Genomic DNA, 20,207 nt, shown 5'->3' with positions numbered 1-20,207 from the left:
ACAATAATGTCCTTTCCATCTTTAAGAAAAAACTTAAAGAAAACTTTTGCAAATGAATTATTCCACTTGAATTTATGAAATCTTTTTTAATTAATTTCAAATTTATATAATTAACTGTAGCTGAAATTTTGTGCGAATTTCATCCCTATCTTTTTTTTAAGAGTTATGTACTTGGTAAAATATTTTTTTATGACTGTAAAAGCCAAGTTGTCCTTTTAATCATTAAAACAAGCAAAAAAAAGGAAAAAAACTTTTTTTCCGAGTGTAATCAATTTCAATTAATTTTCTAGAATTTCTTTACAAATTTCTCTTTACTACCAAACAATTAGGCCGAAAAGAAAAAAGTCTAGAAAACAAAAGTTGATTTTATAAAATGAAAAGTTATAAATTATTTTTAAGTTTTACCCAAAATTTTATAAATTTTACTTTTTATTTTTTGCTTGTTTTAACATGTCATATCCGCAAAAATCCACAATTTTGTTTTCTAAAACTTTAAGAAAAAAGGATGAAAATTTGAATAATTAAAAAATACCACCATAATTCTTTTCTATTCAATCAGTAACAACCACTCTTTACACAGTATTGACCGTAAATAATTCCTGGTAAGAGTCTATTGAAAGTGAAACCAATAACACTACAATATATGAGAGTGAAACTAACACTAAAATATATGAGTTTTTTTATTTTGAATCCATTATTCTTCATTCGTACAACAAGTATTTTTCTCATATCGTAGTCAATATTTTTCATCCTAACGAGAAAAAAATTGTTGATCATGTCAACTCTTTGATACCGGTACGAACTTATCCTACTAACGAATTAATAACACCCTTCGAACATACATTCGTACGGAAACAATAGTTGCCCTATTACCACACTAACTTGTGCCAAACTTCAGTACTGTAATTTCAACAGTTTCTGAGATATAATAAAAAAACAATATTGAAGTTGTATGGTAGCTATCACAAGGAGTCAAAAAATTTCAAAGATTTGCATCACAAATAACCGTCTCAATAGTACATTTGCTTGTACGAAATTTCGATGTTATAGCTTCAAGCTCAGAGATATAGTCAAATAACTTTTGCACTTGTACGGTAGCTTTTCGAACCAATTAAAATATCTAATCCAATTAAAATATTCCAATTAAAATAACCCAATTAAATAATCCGACATTCTACTTTTAAAAATCATTTGTGAAAATTTTGGTGTCTTTGAAACCAGTCTTTGAATTATCGTTGGGACGAACGAGCGGAATGTCGGACTGACGGACAGATATAAATAAATCGACAGTAAAGCAAATTTAAAATGCCCTTAGAAAATACGTTCATACAGCTATAAAAATAACTGTCAAGAATTCGAGAGAAATACATACATATGTTCTTTTCTAAAATATAAATTATTCTTCTAGTTTTTAGAATTTCAACTGATTTAAAAGCTACGCGAAATATAACTTTATTAAATTTCAATTTGTCACTTTTCATATGTATATGTATTTATAATTTTTTTTTTTACTCCATTAATTGCAGTAACCATGCATGCATATTTGCCGATTTCAACTAACAAATTAAAGTTATAAAAAACCAAATTGATTAGATTTCGGATTTTATTCGGATTTTATTTTTTTATCCTTGATTTTTATCAAGCTCATCATTTGCTCATGTATATGGCGTTTTTTACTTTTCTTTTATTTATTTCCGATTACGCCAGAAAAAAATCTTTAAATTATTTTTTTTTGTTTCATTACAAAACCCTATTCACAATTACAAGTCAATTCATTATTTTTTTCTGCTTCCAGCTTTTCGGTTTGTTTTTTTATATTGACAAAAGTAAATAAACATAAAAATGTTTTTTCTTGATCAGCATATCCTTGTAAATACATATGTAGTTTTTTTTATTTTCTGTGAATTAAACAAAAAAATCACACTAGACTTATTATCCTTATGTATATCAATCGACATTCAATCGAAATACAAAAAAAAAGAATATACTATGTAGAAGTTTTCTTTTCATAAAAAAAAAATGGAAGAATTGAAAATTCTCAACTGTCAAAGCCACAAAACTGAAATTAAATTGAGAAACTATTCACCGTCATCACTAAAACCGCACATTGAGATTCGATTTGTATACTTATGTATCTGCAATGGTAGTATGTTATGCAATAAAAAAAAAGAAAAGTAGGAAGAATAGGAAAAAAAGGATTCAATAACAAAATAAGACATAAAAAAAAATTAAAATAATTCTTTTATTACATTTTCAATTTTGTAAAATTTTTTAAAATCTTCATACATGCATGTATGGAACTTTTATATTATAGATGTAGATCTATGCAAAGAATATGCCAGTATTACTTGACACTCATCAAAATCAGCTGAATAAAATATGCTCACATGATAGGATAAACACAAATAAATTTTAGTTTTATAGTTATATTATGTCAGTAATGGAATTTATAGCAATAACTTGCTGTTTTTTTTTTAAACATATGTGGTTCTGGTAATATTTTCTCAAAACCCGTAATATACTGATGCGTTCTCTTATTATTCTATTCTTATTTCTAACTCAATTCTATTGAAATTGAGAATATAAAAGTAATTTGATATAACATACATATACTTACATACATGGATGCAAAATTTTCAACCATGTTTAAGGACTCAATAAGAAATTTTTTTTTTTTAAATTCAAAATTTGCATATTAAGGTCCTTTAATTTGCATATTAAAGATTTTAGAATATTTACTATTCTACAATAATTGAAATGTATAGTTAAACAATCGTCACATACACACATAATACTATAATATAACATACATATTAATCTATTATATAACATTAGTGAATACATACATTATTTAAAGATAAAAATAAATAAAAGTTACAACTTACCAAAAATAATTTTCGGTTTGTGGAGAGGAACCTAAAATACGAATTATAGTTCTATTGCTCCAGTTCTATTGGGTAACTATTATCTTTATTTTTCAAAATGAATTTTCATTTCTTCCAATGAATTCAAACACTGCATTTTTATTGAATTCCCGTGTTCCGATTTCATAGCTCATAGCATGAACCGCTACAAATTATAAGTAATCCTCCTCTTGAAATTCCATGATACAACTTCATCCTGTCTTCTTCAAAACAAACAATACAAGCTAATAGATATTTATTATTTCCTTATTATTATGTATATGTGCATACATTTTTGTAGATTACGTGAGGCTGGTATAAAAACTGTATATAAATTTACTTTATCTTTGAATATTAAATCGTAATTTCTTTTCCTTTTTATTAATTTTACACTTTATATGGGATCCTATAAATAAATTTGAATTTATTAAAATAAAAATTTAACTACATATATACATTCCTCTACATACCGGTCTATATTTTAAATTATTCCGAACTAACAACCACGTATTCTTATACATTTCAAAAACAAAAATAAAAAAGAACCAAAGCCTTAAAATAAACACTGGATTCATAAACTTGGCAGAAACTATACGATTAACTATACGAATTCCTTATTTCACCAAATATTAAATATCCTTTTACTTCAATGAACTTAACAACGATGTAAAAATCTAAAATAAAAGGAAAAAAGGATTTTTTTAATTTTTTTTTCTATAAAAAGATTTCATATTTTCATAAATGTGTGCATAATATAAAAAGATTTACTTTATCTTGTATATCTATAAAAAAAAACATTACCCAACAAGGTCAATCTGTCCCCAAATATCATGTATTTTATTTAATATTAAAATATGTCCTTCTCATCTTAATAATGTGTAATTTCTCTTTAAGTTTAATATGAAAAAACTTAATCAGACGGAAATTTTTCAAATATATTCGATCGAATGAAATACTTCATAAAAACTAAAAAAGAAATTTTGAAAGAAAATCAATGAAATTTTCAAAAAGAAGTAAAATATTTAAAAATAAATAAAAATTTATTAAACAAATAAAGTAAAATTTTTTAAACAAATTCACAATTTATTTAAAAAATTTTACAATATTACAAAAAACCATTAAAAATTTACTATGCTTATTTACTATCAAGTATAATTGTGGATCTAGAAAATGAGAACAAGTAAATACTTATTTAGTAGGAAATTTGTGGAAAAATAAAATCTTTAATCAGAAATAATTTCTTTCAAGTAAGAAATATTGAAAATATTAATTAAATTAAATATGTTTGATGTTAAAAAATTTAATATTTGCCCGCAAAATAACCCTGTCATCGTAAATACAGCTGTTTCACTAATATGCGAAATTCAACATTTAGGACTTTTAAGCTGAATCGTAACCATGTTCCAGTGGGCCAATTGCGTCCATTTATGACCGATCCGCGTGCAATAAAAACTTGAGTTTGTGGTAGATTTCAAGTCTCTAGCTCTTTGCATTCGCAAATCAGCAGACGGACATAGCCTGATCGACTTAGAATTTGATTTTAAGCAAGTATATATATTTTATGGGGTCGCCAAATGTTTTTTTCTTGATATTTTATGTTGAAAATATTTACCTAAATATTGAACACAAATAAATCGAAAAAACTTTTTTTCGACTTAAGCGATTTTTCCATAGAATTATAAAATCAAATAAAAAAGCGTTGAAAAAGCATATTTCCTAATAAAATTTATTTCACATATCCTTGTAATATCCTTCTTAAAATTGATATCGTTATAATATTTCTATTCCTTTATTATTATAGTAAAATCAATGACCATTTCTCATAAAAATTCCAATCATTTTTTGTTCCTCAAAACTCTTCACAGCATGTAGTATTTATTATATTAATAATAAACAAAAAACAAAAACTAAATACAAAATAAAAATAATAAAAAAACATGACCCCAACAGATTTTCTTTTTTTTTTCTTCTTGGTGATTTCGTCTTTCAAGTTATTTTATTACATAACTTTTTCACAAGGCATAAATTTGAAATTGAATAATAGTTTCTATGTAGAATCTCAAAACCATAGTAAAAACGTATGTTTGACTTTATCTTCAAAAAATCGATAAGTACACAGAATATTTAAAACTCTTCAATTTTCTTCAAATCAAATTCAAATTTTATGTATGTACATGATAGGACCTTTTTACATTTTAGTAGTCAAGTAATTCTACATAATTGAATAAATTTACACATCTATTATGAATTTGTAATGTATGTAATTTATGGAAATACTAAAATTATTTCATAGATAATGTGAAATTACCTTTCACATTATCTTGAGAGATTTAAAAAAAAATTTTAAAGTTAATCATCAAAGTAAAGATGAGAGTTTTTTACAAAATAAGAAGTCTGTAAAAATTGGCTGCGCTGTGTTAAATTCCTCAATCATAAGATTTTTCAACACCCGAATATTAGTTCTAAATCATTGAGAAGATTAATTGCTCTAAGCCGATTTTAGTGATAATTCAAACAGCTGCTGCCGACATTAGTAATATTGTAGTTGAAATAATTAAGGCTTAACTTCTGAAATTTTATATCACTAGATTTTTTAAGAGTATTACAACAGGAACTCTACAAAAATTTAGTATATTGATCTATACTACCTCATTCCTCTTAAAATTTTGGTGACAGCGTTATACGTTACGAACATACATACATAATATGTATTACTTTATTCTCCTCTTGAACAAAATCTTTAAATTTGGATTTCTCCCATGAAAAAATTTGAAACTTCAGCACTGTTACCCAATAGCTCTCAGAGGTCCTATAAAGGTACTGCTTTTTTTTATTACAATTCTGTGAATTATAATTCACCAAATATCAAGGTCATTCCAGGTAACCACTTAAAGAACTAGATTTAATATAACGACTGAAATCATACAAATTTTTCACTTTATCTCAGATTAAAATTTATTGAGATTTTATTAAAATTTATTTGAGATAAAGAAAAGTGAAATAAAATGCTAACCTAATCAAAGGTAAAAATATTTTGCTGTTATAAAATTCACAATGTAAAATGTTTATAAAAATTCTAAAATTTTTTAATAATTTCTTTTTTCTCCCAAATATTGGGAAATATTTTTATATTCAATTAAATACATACTTACATAATTCAATTGGTTTTTAGATGATAACTAAGGTTATATGATGAAACTTTTTGAATGATTTGAGACTAATGATAAAAAAAATTTTTCCATTATGTTATATTCAATACGGGATTTTTAGTACTTTGTGCTTCAGATAATGTTTTAATTAAAATTCTACATAATGAAACAATTCGCCTAGCCTAAATTAAATTCTAATTAGAAGACGAATTTTTTAAACTATTTAATTAATTAAATAAGATCAGTGGTTCTCAATTCTTTTCAGGTTACGACATCTAGTACTTTCATTTTGAATTAGTACTGCACTCATTGATACATTTGACATTTACAAAAAACTTTTATTCAAAATATAAGGCCAATTCTTACTTAATGAATGTCATTGATTTTCTTCTTGTTATGAAAATATATTACTCGTATATAAATTCATATAAATTGTCAAACTACAATTACTTTATATTGCGATTGTATTATAACATAGCGATTTATTCTGCCATTGAAACATCGCCACTTTCAGACGAAAACACTTATATATTTTAAAACACACACACAACCGATTAATACGTAATAAATTTTATTATTCCTCTTATGCTAAAAGTAACTTTTAATTTATTTAAATCCTCCTTTTAATTCTCAAAAATCATTTTGAATTCTTTCGTAAACAAAAAATTAAATACTCTCAAGGTTTTGCCAACTTACATTGGATTTCTTTAATGTAGGAATAAGTCAATACAAAATGCCGCACATTACAGATATATTTTCTATAAACCCAATTGAATGCGAATTAATAAGCAATGTTGAATTGGATGCGATCTAATTAGCAATACAAAATTTTATACACAAGCATAAGTCCATGAAAACAATATAGTCCACATATTGTTACATTTTCAAAAATTATGTTAAGAAAAAATTATTTTAAATTATTAGTCTTATGCTTGCAATATATTTAACGAAATATTTAAAATGACATTTTGTGTTTATCCTTGAGTATAATTTTTCAGAAAACACAACTTCTTTTTAAAGCTACGAATAGCAGTGAACACAACAAACATTGTATGTGAATGTTTTACAACCCAGTTAAACATATAAAAGAGCTGCTTAAGTTGAAGTGAAAAACTAATCTTATAATTTATTTTTTAGGTTAAGTACATTTAATTGAACCCCGTCACAAGACATAACGTACTATGTATGTACATATATCAAAAAATAGAATAGTAACAAAAGAAACATTTTAATATCTGAAAATTATTTAAAAAAGGAAGAACCAACTCTATTTGATGTGCGAGTATGTACATGTATGAAAATTTTTTTGCAAGTGGAATTAAAATAAAATTTATAGTGATACTTAACATCATTTCTTTACTCTACCCCATATCACATTGAATTTTCTTTAAACTTTAAAGGGTAATTTAAACGTATACAACGTTGATCTACATGTTGCCTGTGTACAAATTATGAATTGGCAAAGGAGTACCTATATGTTCTATGTAATAAACATAAACATTATTACAACTGGAAAAAAAAATAGGAGATATGTATTATACGCTTAGATAAAACGATACAAACGTGTTCTTGATCGCATCTAGCATGTCATACGATAATGATGTGTACGTAATTTAGTGAATATACTAATTAAATTAATAATTTTCACCACGTGTCGTGAGGAAAATTACGTCGTGTCGACTCAATTTTCATTCAACTTTTACTCAATAAGAGTTGCAGTTTGCGCAAATATGTTTCTAAAGAAAACATATCAAAAGTCACACTACATGTTTTTATTCAACATAGTTAAACAAATTTGTTTTTTCAATATTTTAGTTGAAAAGCGTTCCACACAGGCAGAATTCAATATTTCTTTACATACTCTTTTCTGAATTTAAAATAATCCAAATTTCAAACTAATTAGTAAACTACAAAGCCTTTTTTTATTTTCTGTCTAAAGATGTTACAAATTATTTATAAAACTTATATATTCTTAAATTATCACTAAAAAGAAGGTGAAATTTCTATTTCACCTTCGAAAGTAATTATGTATAATACATTTTACTAAATGAATTATATTATTAAGCATATTGCTTTGGTTTCCTAACAAATAAAAAGACATGTGGAAATACTCCACTTTCTAGTGGACCTCTAGAATTCAACGGAGATTCGGTTGTAATTTCTTGCTTACAATTTCCAAATTTACAATCAGCTTTGTTTATATTTGATACATTTGGTAGTGTTGTACTAATAATATCATCTTTTTTCATTGAATCTCTTTCTTCATTTCCTGTTGCTAATTTTGTTGGAAAACGAAATATAAAAGTACTTGGTGTAGGATGTGGTTTAACTGTTGTTGGTATCATATCTTCATTTTCAATATCATCAGATGGTGTTGTAAATTTACTTTTAAAATTTTGTTTTTCTATCTTTTCGTCTGATGAGTTTGGTACTTCAAAACCAAATCGATTTTCTTCATTTAATTGTTTTTCGGAATTTTCATTACACATGCATGGTTGCTGATTACATGTACAATAAGCGTTTGATGGAGTCTTCAAGTCAGATTCATTGTCAGTTTTTAAAGGAACTATTTTCAATATTTTACTTGGTTCATCGTCTTTTTTAGGTTGTACTTTTGTTAAAGAATCAAAAAGAGAAAGTGCTAAATTGAATGGATTTAAAAAGAAGGTTGGAGCTTTTTGTTGAATTGGTTCAGCTTCATCTTTTTTAATATCAGCAATTATTGGTTTTTTATTATTACCGTACAATTTTTGAATATAATTTTGTTTTTCTTTCATAAAATCTTCTTCTGGAATTCTTTGGCTTACAGAATTATCTATGTCATTCAATGATTCTATTTCATCTTCATTCTCGAAATTTGGAATTTTATCATTTAGTTTAGAAATTTCAGTAATTTTAGTTTCCTCAGTTTTACTTTCATCGATCTTTGGAATAATTGAATTTTCTTTTGATTTTTTGATTTCTTCCAAATCTGATGTTGTCATTGTTTTACTTGTCCATAGTGTTAATTTACTTGGAGAGTTTTCCATTCGCATGAATGAACTATACTGAAATGATTTTCCATTTTCGGCTATTATTCCCAATTGAAATACACTAGAAAATAACAGTATCTAAAAAAAAATTAAAAGAACACAATTAAAGTCAAAGCGTAACTCGATGATGCATGAAAAGCAACATTTTATAGTTTTAAATCGCAATTTGTACCTTCAATACGATTTTTCGTAACATTTTTTAGTATAATTCATTAATATAATGATTAAATAACTAATTAATATTAAAATTTTACTGTTATTTATATTAGTAAACAACTAACTTAAAAATTTTAGCCTACGTGTCATTTTATCGAAATTCAAAAATTGCTAACATATCAAATAATAATGTACGATTTAAAAACTATAATGCGCACGTCGAAATCAAACCAAGGCGAAAGAAAACAAATTTAGAGTGGAATTTTTAGTTAAGAAGTGAAAAAATTAAAATTATTAATAATTATGTATGAAATTTGTGTTTTTTTTTTGTAATTTCTCATATTCGCCACACTGTCAAATAATCTTACATTTAGTAACACAATTTAACTTTCATTTTATAGAAAGCAAAATTAGAAATACCGAAAGAATGCAAAATATTTTGAATCTAACACAAATAACTTATGAAGAACCACTGGTTATTAAAAATTGCAAAAACAGAAGTATAAAACTTTAAGAAAACAGCTGATTCACAAAATTAGCTTATTGCATTTTATTGGAATTGCAAAAAGAACCTTGATGTTTCATTTTAATGAAAATTTTAAAGAAAATTTTATTTTAACGAAATTCATAGCAATTACCGTTAGCTATAAATAAAGTTACTTAAAATTTTAAATATATTTAGAATAGCGTTGAATTCTTGGTATAAAAATTGGTGGATTCTTGGTTAGAGTAAAAATTTTTAATATTGAGCCTTATTTAGGCTCAATATTAAAATTAACAAATTGATAACACTATTATTACTGAACAGATCTTAAAATGCCAAAAATTATTTGAAATGTTGATAAAGCATCAAATTTGAAATTGTATTCAAATAATATGGAATAGAGTGCCTCGTCAAACTTTATGCGCAAATTACTTGAAACTCGATACTTAACGCAGTTTTTATGATATATGTACAAGCCACAGTATACTATCCATGTGTAAGCCTTGTCGTAAAAAGTAATAAACGTTAAGTTGAATTAAAATAATTATGTAATTTTGGAAATCATTTTGAACCAAGGTAAGCTATGAAAATATTACGATTCCAAAACAAATTTGAAATGTATCCAACAATTTTACAATCACATTAGCAAAGTAGATTTTGGCTATGTGTCCTTTTGTATAGGCAAATTGATTTTGCTCGAAGAAGCTCTTACTTCACCATCAACATTGTTTCAATTAAAACTGCATTGTAATCAAATCTCAGACAGAACCCATAATATAATTTTATGAAAGATACTCCAAATGTAATCAAATTAAATATTTGATAACCCTTACAAATTACATGTTTTTAATTAAATTTTTAAATTACATGCCAATTTATTTACATCATTAAAAATATTTACAGCTTGGCGTGGCTATTGGATTTGTATTGCCTCCTGTATTAGTTGGTAATCACGATGATTTAGAATTAATTGGTAAAGATCTTCAGGTTATGTTTTATATGGTTGCCGGTTTTACATCAGTTTTAGTTATTCTAATGATTTTGTGTGAGTACCTACATATCTAAATATGTATATTAATAATTTTAATATTTAATATTATCAAAATTAAATAGTAATTGCATTTCTCTTTATAAATTTAATAAAAAATATTTTTCTACAAATTTTTCCGCAAGGACTCTATAAATTTTAAAATTAATTTTACTGTACCCGAGAAAAACGAAAGTAAATTTATTTTCTTTTTTGGTTTTTTGTTACTTGTTTCTTTAAAACTACTATAATGGAACTACTATAAAATGAAACACAACTATGTTGATAATAAAAGTTTTCCAAGATCATCCACCAACACCACCATCAGCTGCACAAGAAGCATCTAGAGCACCAGAAGTTGAAAACATAAACTTTTTACAATCATTGAAAAATCTCGTCCTTAATAGAAATTATATTTTTTTATTAACATCCTACGGCATGAATGTTGGTGTCTTCTATGCTATTTCTACTCTACTTAATCCAGTAAGTATGTTAGCTGGTATATGTGTATTGTGCTAATAGCAAAAATTATTTACAATTTTAAGTTTTGTATTAAAAATATGATTAAAAAAGAAGGTGCAAATCAATAATTTAAAAATATTATAAAATTTTCTTGAAAAAATTCTAAACGATTCTAATAAGTGTGAAGATTCCGAAACAAAAAATACCTGGCTACCTAACTGATTCAATTAACGGTTTAATTTTAAATAAATCAGTAATAAAATCGTTAATTAAATTAAAAACTCGTTAAATTATAAACTAATTATAGAACAGATTTAAAAAATCAATAATTTTTTTAATATCACACCCTCGCAAACATTGAAATTTCGTTTCAAATAAATTGTTTTATTAAAATTTCAACTGTAAATCACGAAAATAAATTCAAATTTCGGTCAATATCTAATGTTTTGGTCTTTTGCTTTTGTTCGATATTTTTTATTTTAATGAAGAAAGAAAACGTGAAAGAATTCTAAGTAAATCTAAGCTAAAATCATTTGAAAAGAAACGGATAAGATTGAAATTGTTCACGTTTTTTCTTACATTCCGTGAAACAAATTTAAAAAAAAAATTAATTTTATTTTATTTTTTGTTTTCTTCGTGAAGGTCGTATTAAAATACTATCCTGGACATGAAGTCGATACTGGTCGTATTGGTTTATGTATTGTATTGGCTGGCATGTTGGGTTCCGTTCTATCAGGAATTGTTCTAGATAAAACACATCGTTTCAAGTAAGTATTGCAATTAATTTTTTTTAAAAAAATAAAAATTTTTTGAACATTTTGTATTAGCTGAATCATTTTATTACTTTAACCAGCTGATTTTTGTCTTTAATAGGTTATAATTGCCGTTCTATAAGAACTATCTACATACCATTACTTTAAAATTGCAATAATCCTCTACTGTTACATAACTTACCAATTATACCCTGTGAGCTTAATATTCTGTATTATATATTAATTGCTGAATAAAATATTAATACTGTATAACAGTAATTTTAAATCCAAGAGACATAAAATAAATAAAATTTAATTGTTTTGTGCTTTCTCTTAGAAAATCTTTTACAAAATTTAACACTGTTTTGAGCACAATTTTGACAGTAATTGCAAAGAAATTGTAACTGAATAAATTCATCAGTAAAGGCTGATAAAAGCAGCATAAAAACATTTTAACGATTAAAAATAACGATACTGATAAATAAAAATTGCAAGTTTCATCATTATTACATGGCGTATGTATGTGTCAGATTTTATTTATGCCACTGTCACCATTGTTCTTCTGTTCATTATTATAAAAAACGTTTTTATTCATTAAAAAAAATACATTGAATCGGAAGAAATTTTTTTAAGAAATAATTGAATTTTTTTAATGAACTGCAAACAAATTACATATTGCAACAAGATGCATAGCCTATGTTACATATTTTTTGAAAATCCATTTAATTTCTACAGAAAAAAAATTAATTTGAGGAATTGAAGTGCATTAATATTTTCTGCATTGAAAAATTATTTGATAAAAATAAACATGGTAAAAAACTTGTGGCGGATTTTGTCAAAAATGACAAATGTCCAAAAATACTATGCGGGAAACGTAGATCGTCATTCAAAATTTTTTGTTTCACAAACCCATCCCTTGTTCTTCAATTTAAGAAATTTGGCATATGTCTACCTACTCTATATTGGTGTTATTTTCTTGTTATGGCCATTGTAAAACTAAAACTAATTTTTTGTTTATTCTTAAATTTTAAAATACATATTTTATTAAAACATAATAAGTAACGAGATTAGGGTAAAAATGAAAATAAATTGAAATTTATATCCTTATGGGAAAAATAGACTTTTTTCCTATACCCTTTATTGTAATAAAAAACCAAGTTTATAATGTAGTTAATATTTTTTGTGTAAATTTAAACAAAAAGGAAAAACATTTTTGACCTTAAATTTAAAGTTTAAGAAAAGTTTATTCTCCAAATCTTTAACTTTACACTTGAAAAAATATTCGCACAATGTCAGCTATAAATTATGGTTTCATCTGACCAAAAAATTTTTAAATTTAAATATAAAATTTTAAAAATTATTGACTGTAAAGAGTGTTGGAATTTCCAAGAACCTTGGAAAACATGAGGTACAGAGTTAAACTTAGTTGTTTTTAAATAGCTATATGCAGAAATTCGTTAAAAATACGTAATAAATTCTGTTTCTATATTGAATTATCAATAAGAAGTGATTTTGGCTCTCATTCCTTTAAACTTTAAAGGATTTAAAACTCTCCAAACGAACAACCTAAAATACACCACCCTACATAAAAGAGTAGTTCAAAAAAATACTTAGGCACAATTATTCTATTAAATATACATATACATACAGCACCTTACATATGTATGTATGTATCTATTGAAATATTTTTCGTTGCCATTAATTGTAAAACGTTAAGTAAATGCAATATTTTGTAACATGTATGTATTATTTTATGTAATAATTTTTTATTAAAAATATTTTACAGAGAAACTACATTAGCAGTTTACGCATTCTCAATGGTTGGTATGTGGGTGTTTACATTTACTCTTGACACAGGCCATATAGCTGTAGTTTATGTAACAGCATCACTTTTAGGGTAAGTTTAAAAATAAAAATTAAAATAATGTAAAAAAAAAAACCTTAAATAGGTAAAAATTTGATCATTTTATAAAGCAATTTTATTTCAATTGAACTTAAAAAATCAATTATAAAATGTTGAGTAATTTTAACTTTTGTTTTTAATATTCTATTAAAATAAAGTGAAACTTCATAAACAAAAAATTTTCTTCAACTTCAATTTATAATTCTAGCCTAATTTTTTATTTCAATTATGCTGAAAGTTTATTCTCTTTTCAATTTTAAATTAAAAGCTACCTCGTTCTTCATCTACAAAATTACAAAAGTGTGGAGTAAATCGTATGTCTGCGAATGCCATGAAAATAACTTAACCCTTAACAAAATTATTATAGAACAAACAAACAAATCTATTATGTGCTATTGTTTGTTTCATTAAATTTATTTAAAATAAAATTGCTTTAGAACACTTAATTTAAAACAATAGAATCATAATAAGCATATTATGAATTGCTCGCTAAAATAGTACAATTATATTTTATAATAAATATATGTACATAGTATAATTTAACATAGTGCATAACATAGCAGAATAATTTAAAAAAATAGAGAAGTTCGATTGTTTGTTTCCTCTTCTACGAAAAGGCATTTAATAATTAATCAAGTTTATTTTGAATTTAATTGCTTTTAAACAGCAGATTTCAAATATGAATCAATAATTATTGTTAAGCTCATAATTCGACACCAAGTCTTATATTTGTTTTTAATGTTCTAATAAGTCATAAATATTTTTTATATGAGAAGATTTCCAAAACCAATATAATTATATTATACTTAAATTTAAATATTTAACTTAATAATTTTTTAAATTTACAGGTTCTTTATGACTGGTTATTTACCAGTTGGCTTTGAATTTGCTGCTGAATTAACATATCCAGAACCTGAAGGTACATCAGCTGGTTTATTAAATGCAGCTGCACAAGTTTTTGGCATACTATTTACAATGTTATATTCAGAATTGTTAACAGCATTTGGTGATATACCTGCAAATATAGTAATGGCTGTAATGTTATGTATTGGAACAGTAATAACAGCAATTATCGGTTCAGATTTAAGGCGGCAAGCAGCACAAATGCCAACAAGTACTAGTAATCCACAAATTTAAAAATAATAAACAATTCTTATATATTCATATATAGTACGAGCATTTGGAAACATTATCAAAATTTTTAAAATTTAAAACATTACCTAAATACAAAACAAAAAATTGTGTTATCATACATATTTATATATATAGCTACAGCTAAGTAAAAAGATTTCAATATTTATATGTCCTATACATGCTATAAGAAAGCATATGCGTATATACATATAGCGAAATGATAGAAAAAAATTAATATTAAAAATAAATTAGAATTAAAAATATAAAATTTTTATTTTTGTTAAAAAATCAAAGAAAAAATTAATTGGTTATATGAAATAATGCCATAAGTCACACATCAGTAAAAAAAAATTGTACAAATCAAAGTAATTTACCCTTGTCCTTGTGGGTACCATTACAATCGTTTCTCACTCGTGTTTATAGTATAACAGTTTTCTTGAAAAATTTGTCTTCTGCATTGAAATATAAAACTGTTAAACGAAAATTTCGAAATATGCATGTCTATTTGAATATATTATGTAAAAAATTGTTCAAAAAGTATAAAATTTGTCTGTTGACGGAACGGTTAATAATATTATTGCTATATTATGCATGTGAATGGCTTATGGCGTTATTTCATATATTATTCAATCATATATATATATAAATATATATAAATATATATCTATATATATATACATGTTATATATACATATTTGTTAATATTTAACTACAAAAATATATTTCGATGCAAAATTATTATTGATATTTTGATATTAAGTGTTAAAGCTACAATAAATTTATTGCTCTTCTTTTAATTATAAAAATTTTTTGTTGGTGTCAGAATCTAAATTAATAAGTTATTTACAAAATTGGCTGGTCCAGAAATTAAATTTTTAATTAACATATATAAGTACATTTATATTTATAATATACTAAAATAATTATTAATTGTTTGTTTTTTAAATTGATTCTTTAAAAAGAACGATTTCATGTATTAAATATTAGTTTCACTAGCATTAATTATACAATATATGAATGAGGTGGTATTGTTTAATTAAGAATTCATCTATATATATAACTCAATTGCTTTCAACACAATTTATATTTAATATTAGTTCATATAAATTAATATTTTATGAGAAGAGCCCAAGCTGGGACGAAATAACTTTCAAAATAAAGCAAAAAATATCCATAATTTTCTATTATGCTGAATGAGAAGCAACGCCACAATCAATAATAATCAAATCAAAAATAAACTTTGATTACGAAAAAATCGTCATAAAAGTAAAAAAAAAAACTGTTATTAATAAAAGTTGTCATAATTTCATTTGTTGACCCACCTCTTAATGAACACTCTTAAATAGTCCACCTTTATGTGTAAATATTATTATATGTATAAATTTAAATAGCTGCAATAACTCAAATTGAATTTGATGCAAAAATATTAATAAAATAAATATTTCAAGTTCTAAGCAAAATTTTCAAAAATTACAATGATATTGTTACATATTTTTTATTATAATGCTTTATTTGTGATAAGTTTCCTTAAACTTTAATTATTTTGAATTTTCAAATGCGATATCTAATGGCACTAACAAAGTAATTAAAAGTGGAAACTTTATACGGTAAACAAAATATATTTAATTCTATATTATTTTTACTGTTTTCATTCGATTTTTCATTTAATACTCATAATTCGAATTAAGTGTATAAAACATATTTCTGAAATGTCTGATACTAAAAAAAATCGTGTTTGAAGAAAAAACTCCAATTAAGTGATTTCTTACAGCTATGCTTACTAAAACGACATATACGGATATAATTTTTAAAAATAAGAGTAATCTTTTAAACCTACATATTAATAATTTATTGCAATTGATTTTATTTATTCTATAACAAACTGAATCATTCACCGGCAATATTCCAAAAACTATTTGAATTTTAAGTTATTGGACACCCTTTTACATTATATTAAAAAGCATCGTAACATATTGGTAAAATTAACATTTAAAGTTTATATTCGAAATTATACATTTTAATATGTTAATATTGTCAATTGGATTCCCACGTATTTGAAATATTAAAAAAAAATTAATATATTTATTTATACAATCGAATAATAAGTATATAATATATATTTTAAATTAGTAATTAAGCTATTGTATAAAAAAGTGATTTAACTACTAGAAATTAAATATCAGAAAAATTTGAAAACTTCTAAGATAGAAACATTATTTTTTATTTTTTAAATATAACACATATTATATAAAGCATGACTAGATAAATTTGAAATGCTTAAGAATGTTAACAAAAGCATTATCCAAAACTTTTATAAAATTTAATGAAAAATAAAAAAAAATTGAAAACCTATATTTAATAGACAAGATGGACCTTTCAATTAATATCAAATTGTGAATGTAATTTCAAACAAATAAGCAATTTGCAAAAAAACGTTTGTAAAACAATAAAAATCTTAAAACCTATATCTGAATTTTGATGAAACAAATTGCAATTTCAGTTCTTTGTTTGTGATTTTGTAAAAAAGAAAATGTTCTATTGTAAGAATTCAACTCGTCAAACTTTACATGTAATTACAAAATTATTTTATCTTATAAGGTAAAACGAGAAGTTATTACAATTTAAAAATAAAACGCTAATTGTCGAAAAAATTTTAAAATTAAAGGAAATTTTGAAAAGAACATCCTTTCTTTAAATATTTACGTTGAACGGAAAAATTTATACCGTTTACCTGAAAGCATAAAATATTTTGTGATAAAAATTCTCGGTTATTTTTTTTTTTTAATTAAAACTTATTTGGTCAGCTAATAAAGCAGCTTTTTAAATTAAAAATTTTTCTTTAACAACAAAATGTTTCATCAAATTTCTCTCTATTTTTCTCTATTGTGAATTTTACAAAAAATTTTAAAGACAATATTTATGAAACAAATACCTGCATAGAAATTACATAATTATTATTTAAAATGTACCTTCGGAATTAAAAGAAAAAATTTGTTATATTAATAATGTTGTAATAAAATTTAAACCAGAAATTTTAAAGAAATAAAAATTGTTAATATCGACTGTTATAAAAAGTAAATAATAATGTATATGAATGTAAGTATGTGTTATAGGAAAATAGTCACAAAATGTTAAAATAATTTAATGTTTAAACAAAAAAAAAATTGTATATTTTAGATAAATGTTAAAAAAATCAAGCATATATAAAAAGTAAATACATACATACAATACATACATAAAAAGTAAATACATACATAAAAAGTAAATACATATAAATTTAGCTAAATTCAATAATATAAATTGAAAAAAATTTAAATTCATGAATGCTAGTGTTAAGTCCATTTTTCGAAATTAACAAAAACAAAATATGTAATAAAAAATTAATTAAAAAAATTGTAAAAATTTAACCAAATATACGTAAAAATATACATAATTAACGTCTTCTTCTAAAATTTACAAAATTTGTACAATCATGACGTTTGTGTTGTGTTATTCAAACTATAGACTCAAGAGCTTTATGTTTATTTATGCTACACAAAAAAAAACTGGACGTACATATATAATACTCATCTTCCTTAAAAAATAAATTTGATATTTACCATTGAAATTTTAATTACATTCTTATTTCATATTAAATTAATTGGACCTCACAATAAAATAATCCAAATAGCGACATAATTTTTGCAATTTTTTTTATATAAATTTTGAAATTTTACATATTTTCTTACTTTATAAAAATGATAGATTAAAAATTCAAATTATACAATATTCTATAAAACCTCATTATTCTAAAAATGATTGAATAACAAATATTCGAATTCTCCATATACTTAATTTTCTTTTCAATTCTTTTGTAATTTCCAAATGTAAATCTTTTTTTTCTAAATTTGAAACTTTAACATAATTAACACTTTTAGTTCATTTTGAATGAACTATAAGCATCATTGTCATTTGGCGGTAAATTCAAGAACCCAATGGCATGACTAGTTTATATTTCAGTCCTTTATATAGTTTTTCTTATAAAAATTAATTTATTTTTTATTTAATATTATTTTTTTTAATTCAATCTGTGTAACACATTTTAGGTGAACTTCCTAAATCTTCGCATAAATATATCTAGTAAATATACAACAAATTGCACTTTAAATAAATTTATAAATTAATATAAAAAAATAAGGGAAATGGACTATATTTTTTAATATAAAATTTAGAATATAATATTGTTATATTATTGTAAACCAAAAATAAAAAAAAATAAATACATACATTATATTTATAGAAAAAAGAAAGTAGAATGCACGACAATAGATATTTACTAAATAGACATAGAATATGAGTGTCAAATAAATTTAGTTACATCTTTAACATTATGATATTAATCATACGTATATATACATAATATATTTATAGTATTTTAAGTAAAAAGAGTCATACTATATATAAGATTTTGGTTTAATTTACGTTTTTATTGTCGTTAACAATAATGAAATTTAAATAATATATACAAAATCCAATATACCTTAACCTTGATAAAAAGGATTGTGAATAGATTTCTTCTTTTCATTTTTGCTTGTTGGTTGCTTGTATATCAAATGCCCCAATTACAAATTTCTGCAACAAATTAAATAGATTATCGACAAGTTTATAAAGAAAGTCATTCAATTATATATTATATAAATTTACCTAAAAATTATTTGTAAACGTATTCATAAAAAATTTAATTTTCTCCATTACATTATTCTGCGATAAACTCTAAAAATTAAAAAAAATTAGTCAAAAGTCTGAAATTCGATCTTGCAGTAAACATTCATGGAAATGACGTTTTACACTTGTTACATATTATAATTTTCATATTTTGCAAATTTGTATATAATGCAAAATATCATATTTTCCAAATGAAAAATTTATTATAAATAGTATATTAGCTTAAATTATGGAAGAATCCCTTAAAAAATTCCTTTTTTTTACTTTATCAACAAATAAGAGTACATAAAAGACAATAAAAACAAAAATTTTATTAAACTGTTATACGTTAAATCAAATATCTATAAATCGAAATTAAAAATAATAAACTACGTGTGAATATAATTGACATAATTTGCTCGAAATTGGCTCGAAACAAATTGTATAAGGCAAGCGTTTTAAAAGATAAAACACATGTAATTGCAAATCTAATATCAGTTGTTGATGACTCAAATTGACATT

At 23.8% G+C, this 20,207-nt stretch overlaps 1 protein-coding gene across 4 annotated transcripts in view; it reads left to right on the top strand.

The window, feature by feature from the left end:
* The window catches only part of LOC129607383 (feline leukemia virus subgroup C receptor-related protein 2), a 112,343-nt gene extending 94,223 nt beyond the window's left edge, over positions 1–18,120 (top strand). For 3 of the 4 annotated variants that reach the window (XM_055518358.1, XM_055518360.1, XM_055518359.1), the window contains 5 exons: positions 10,628–10,769; positions 11,047–11,234; positions 11,856–11,980; positions 13,752–13,862; positions 14,717–18,120. In XM_055518358.1, the coding sequence (XP_055374333.1) occupies positions 10,628–10,769; positions 11,047–11,234; positions 11,856–11,980; positions 13,752–13,862; positions 14,717–15,005 (855 nt within the window). In that variant the 3' untranslated portion in view covers positions 15,006–18,120. The remainder of the gene's footprint in view (positions 1–10,627; positions 10,770–11,046; positions 11,235–11,855; positions 11,981–13,751; positions 13,863–14,716) is intronic. The other variant, XM_055518361.1, reaches the window with a different exon arrangement.
* The last annotated feature ends 2,087 nt before the right edge of the window (positions 18,121–20,207 follow it).

This window comes from Condylostylus longicornis, unplaced genomic scaffold (assembly GCF_029603195.1).
Source record: "Condylostylus longicornis isolate FDR11 unplaced genomic scaffold, ASM2960319v2 ptg000027l, whole genome shotgun sequence".
NCBI classification, from domain to species: Eukaryota; Metazoa; Arthropoda; class Insecta; order Diptera; family Dolichopodidae; genus Condylostylus; species Condylostylus longicornis.
The sequence above is the reverse complement of the archived record's forward strand: the minus strand, read 5'-3'. Positions and strand labels throughout refer to the sequence as shown.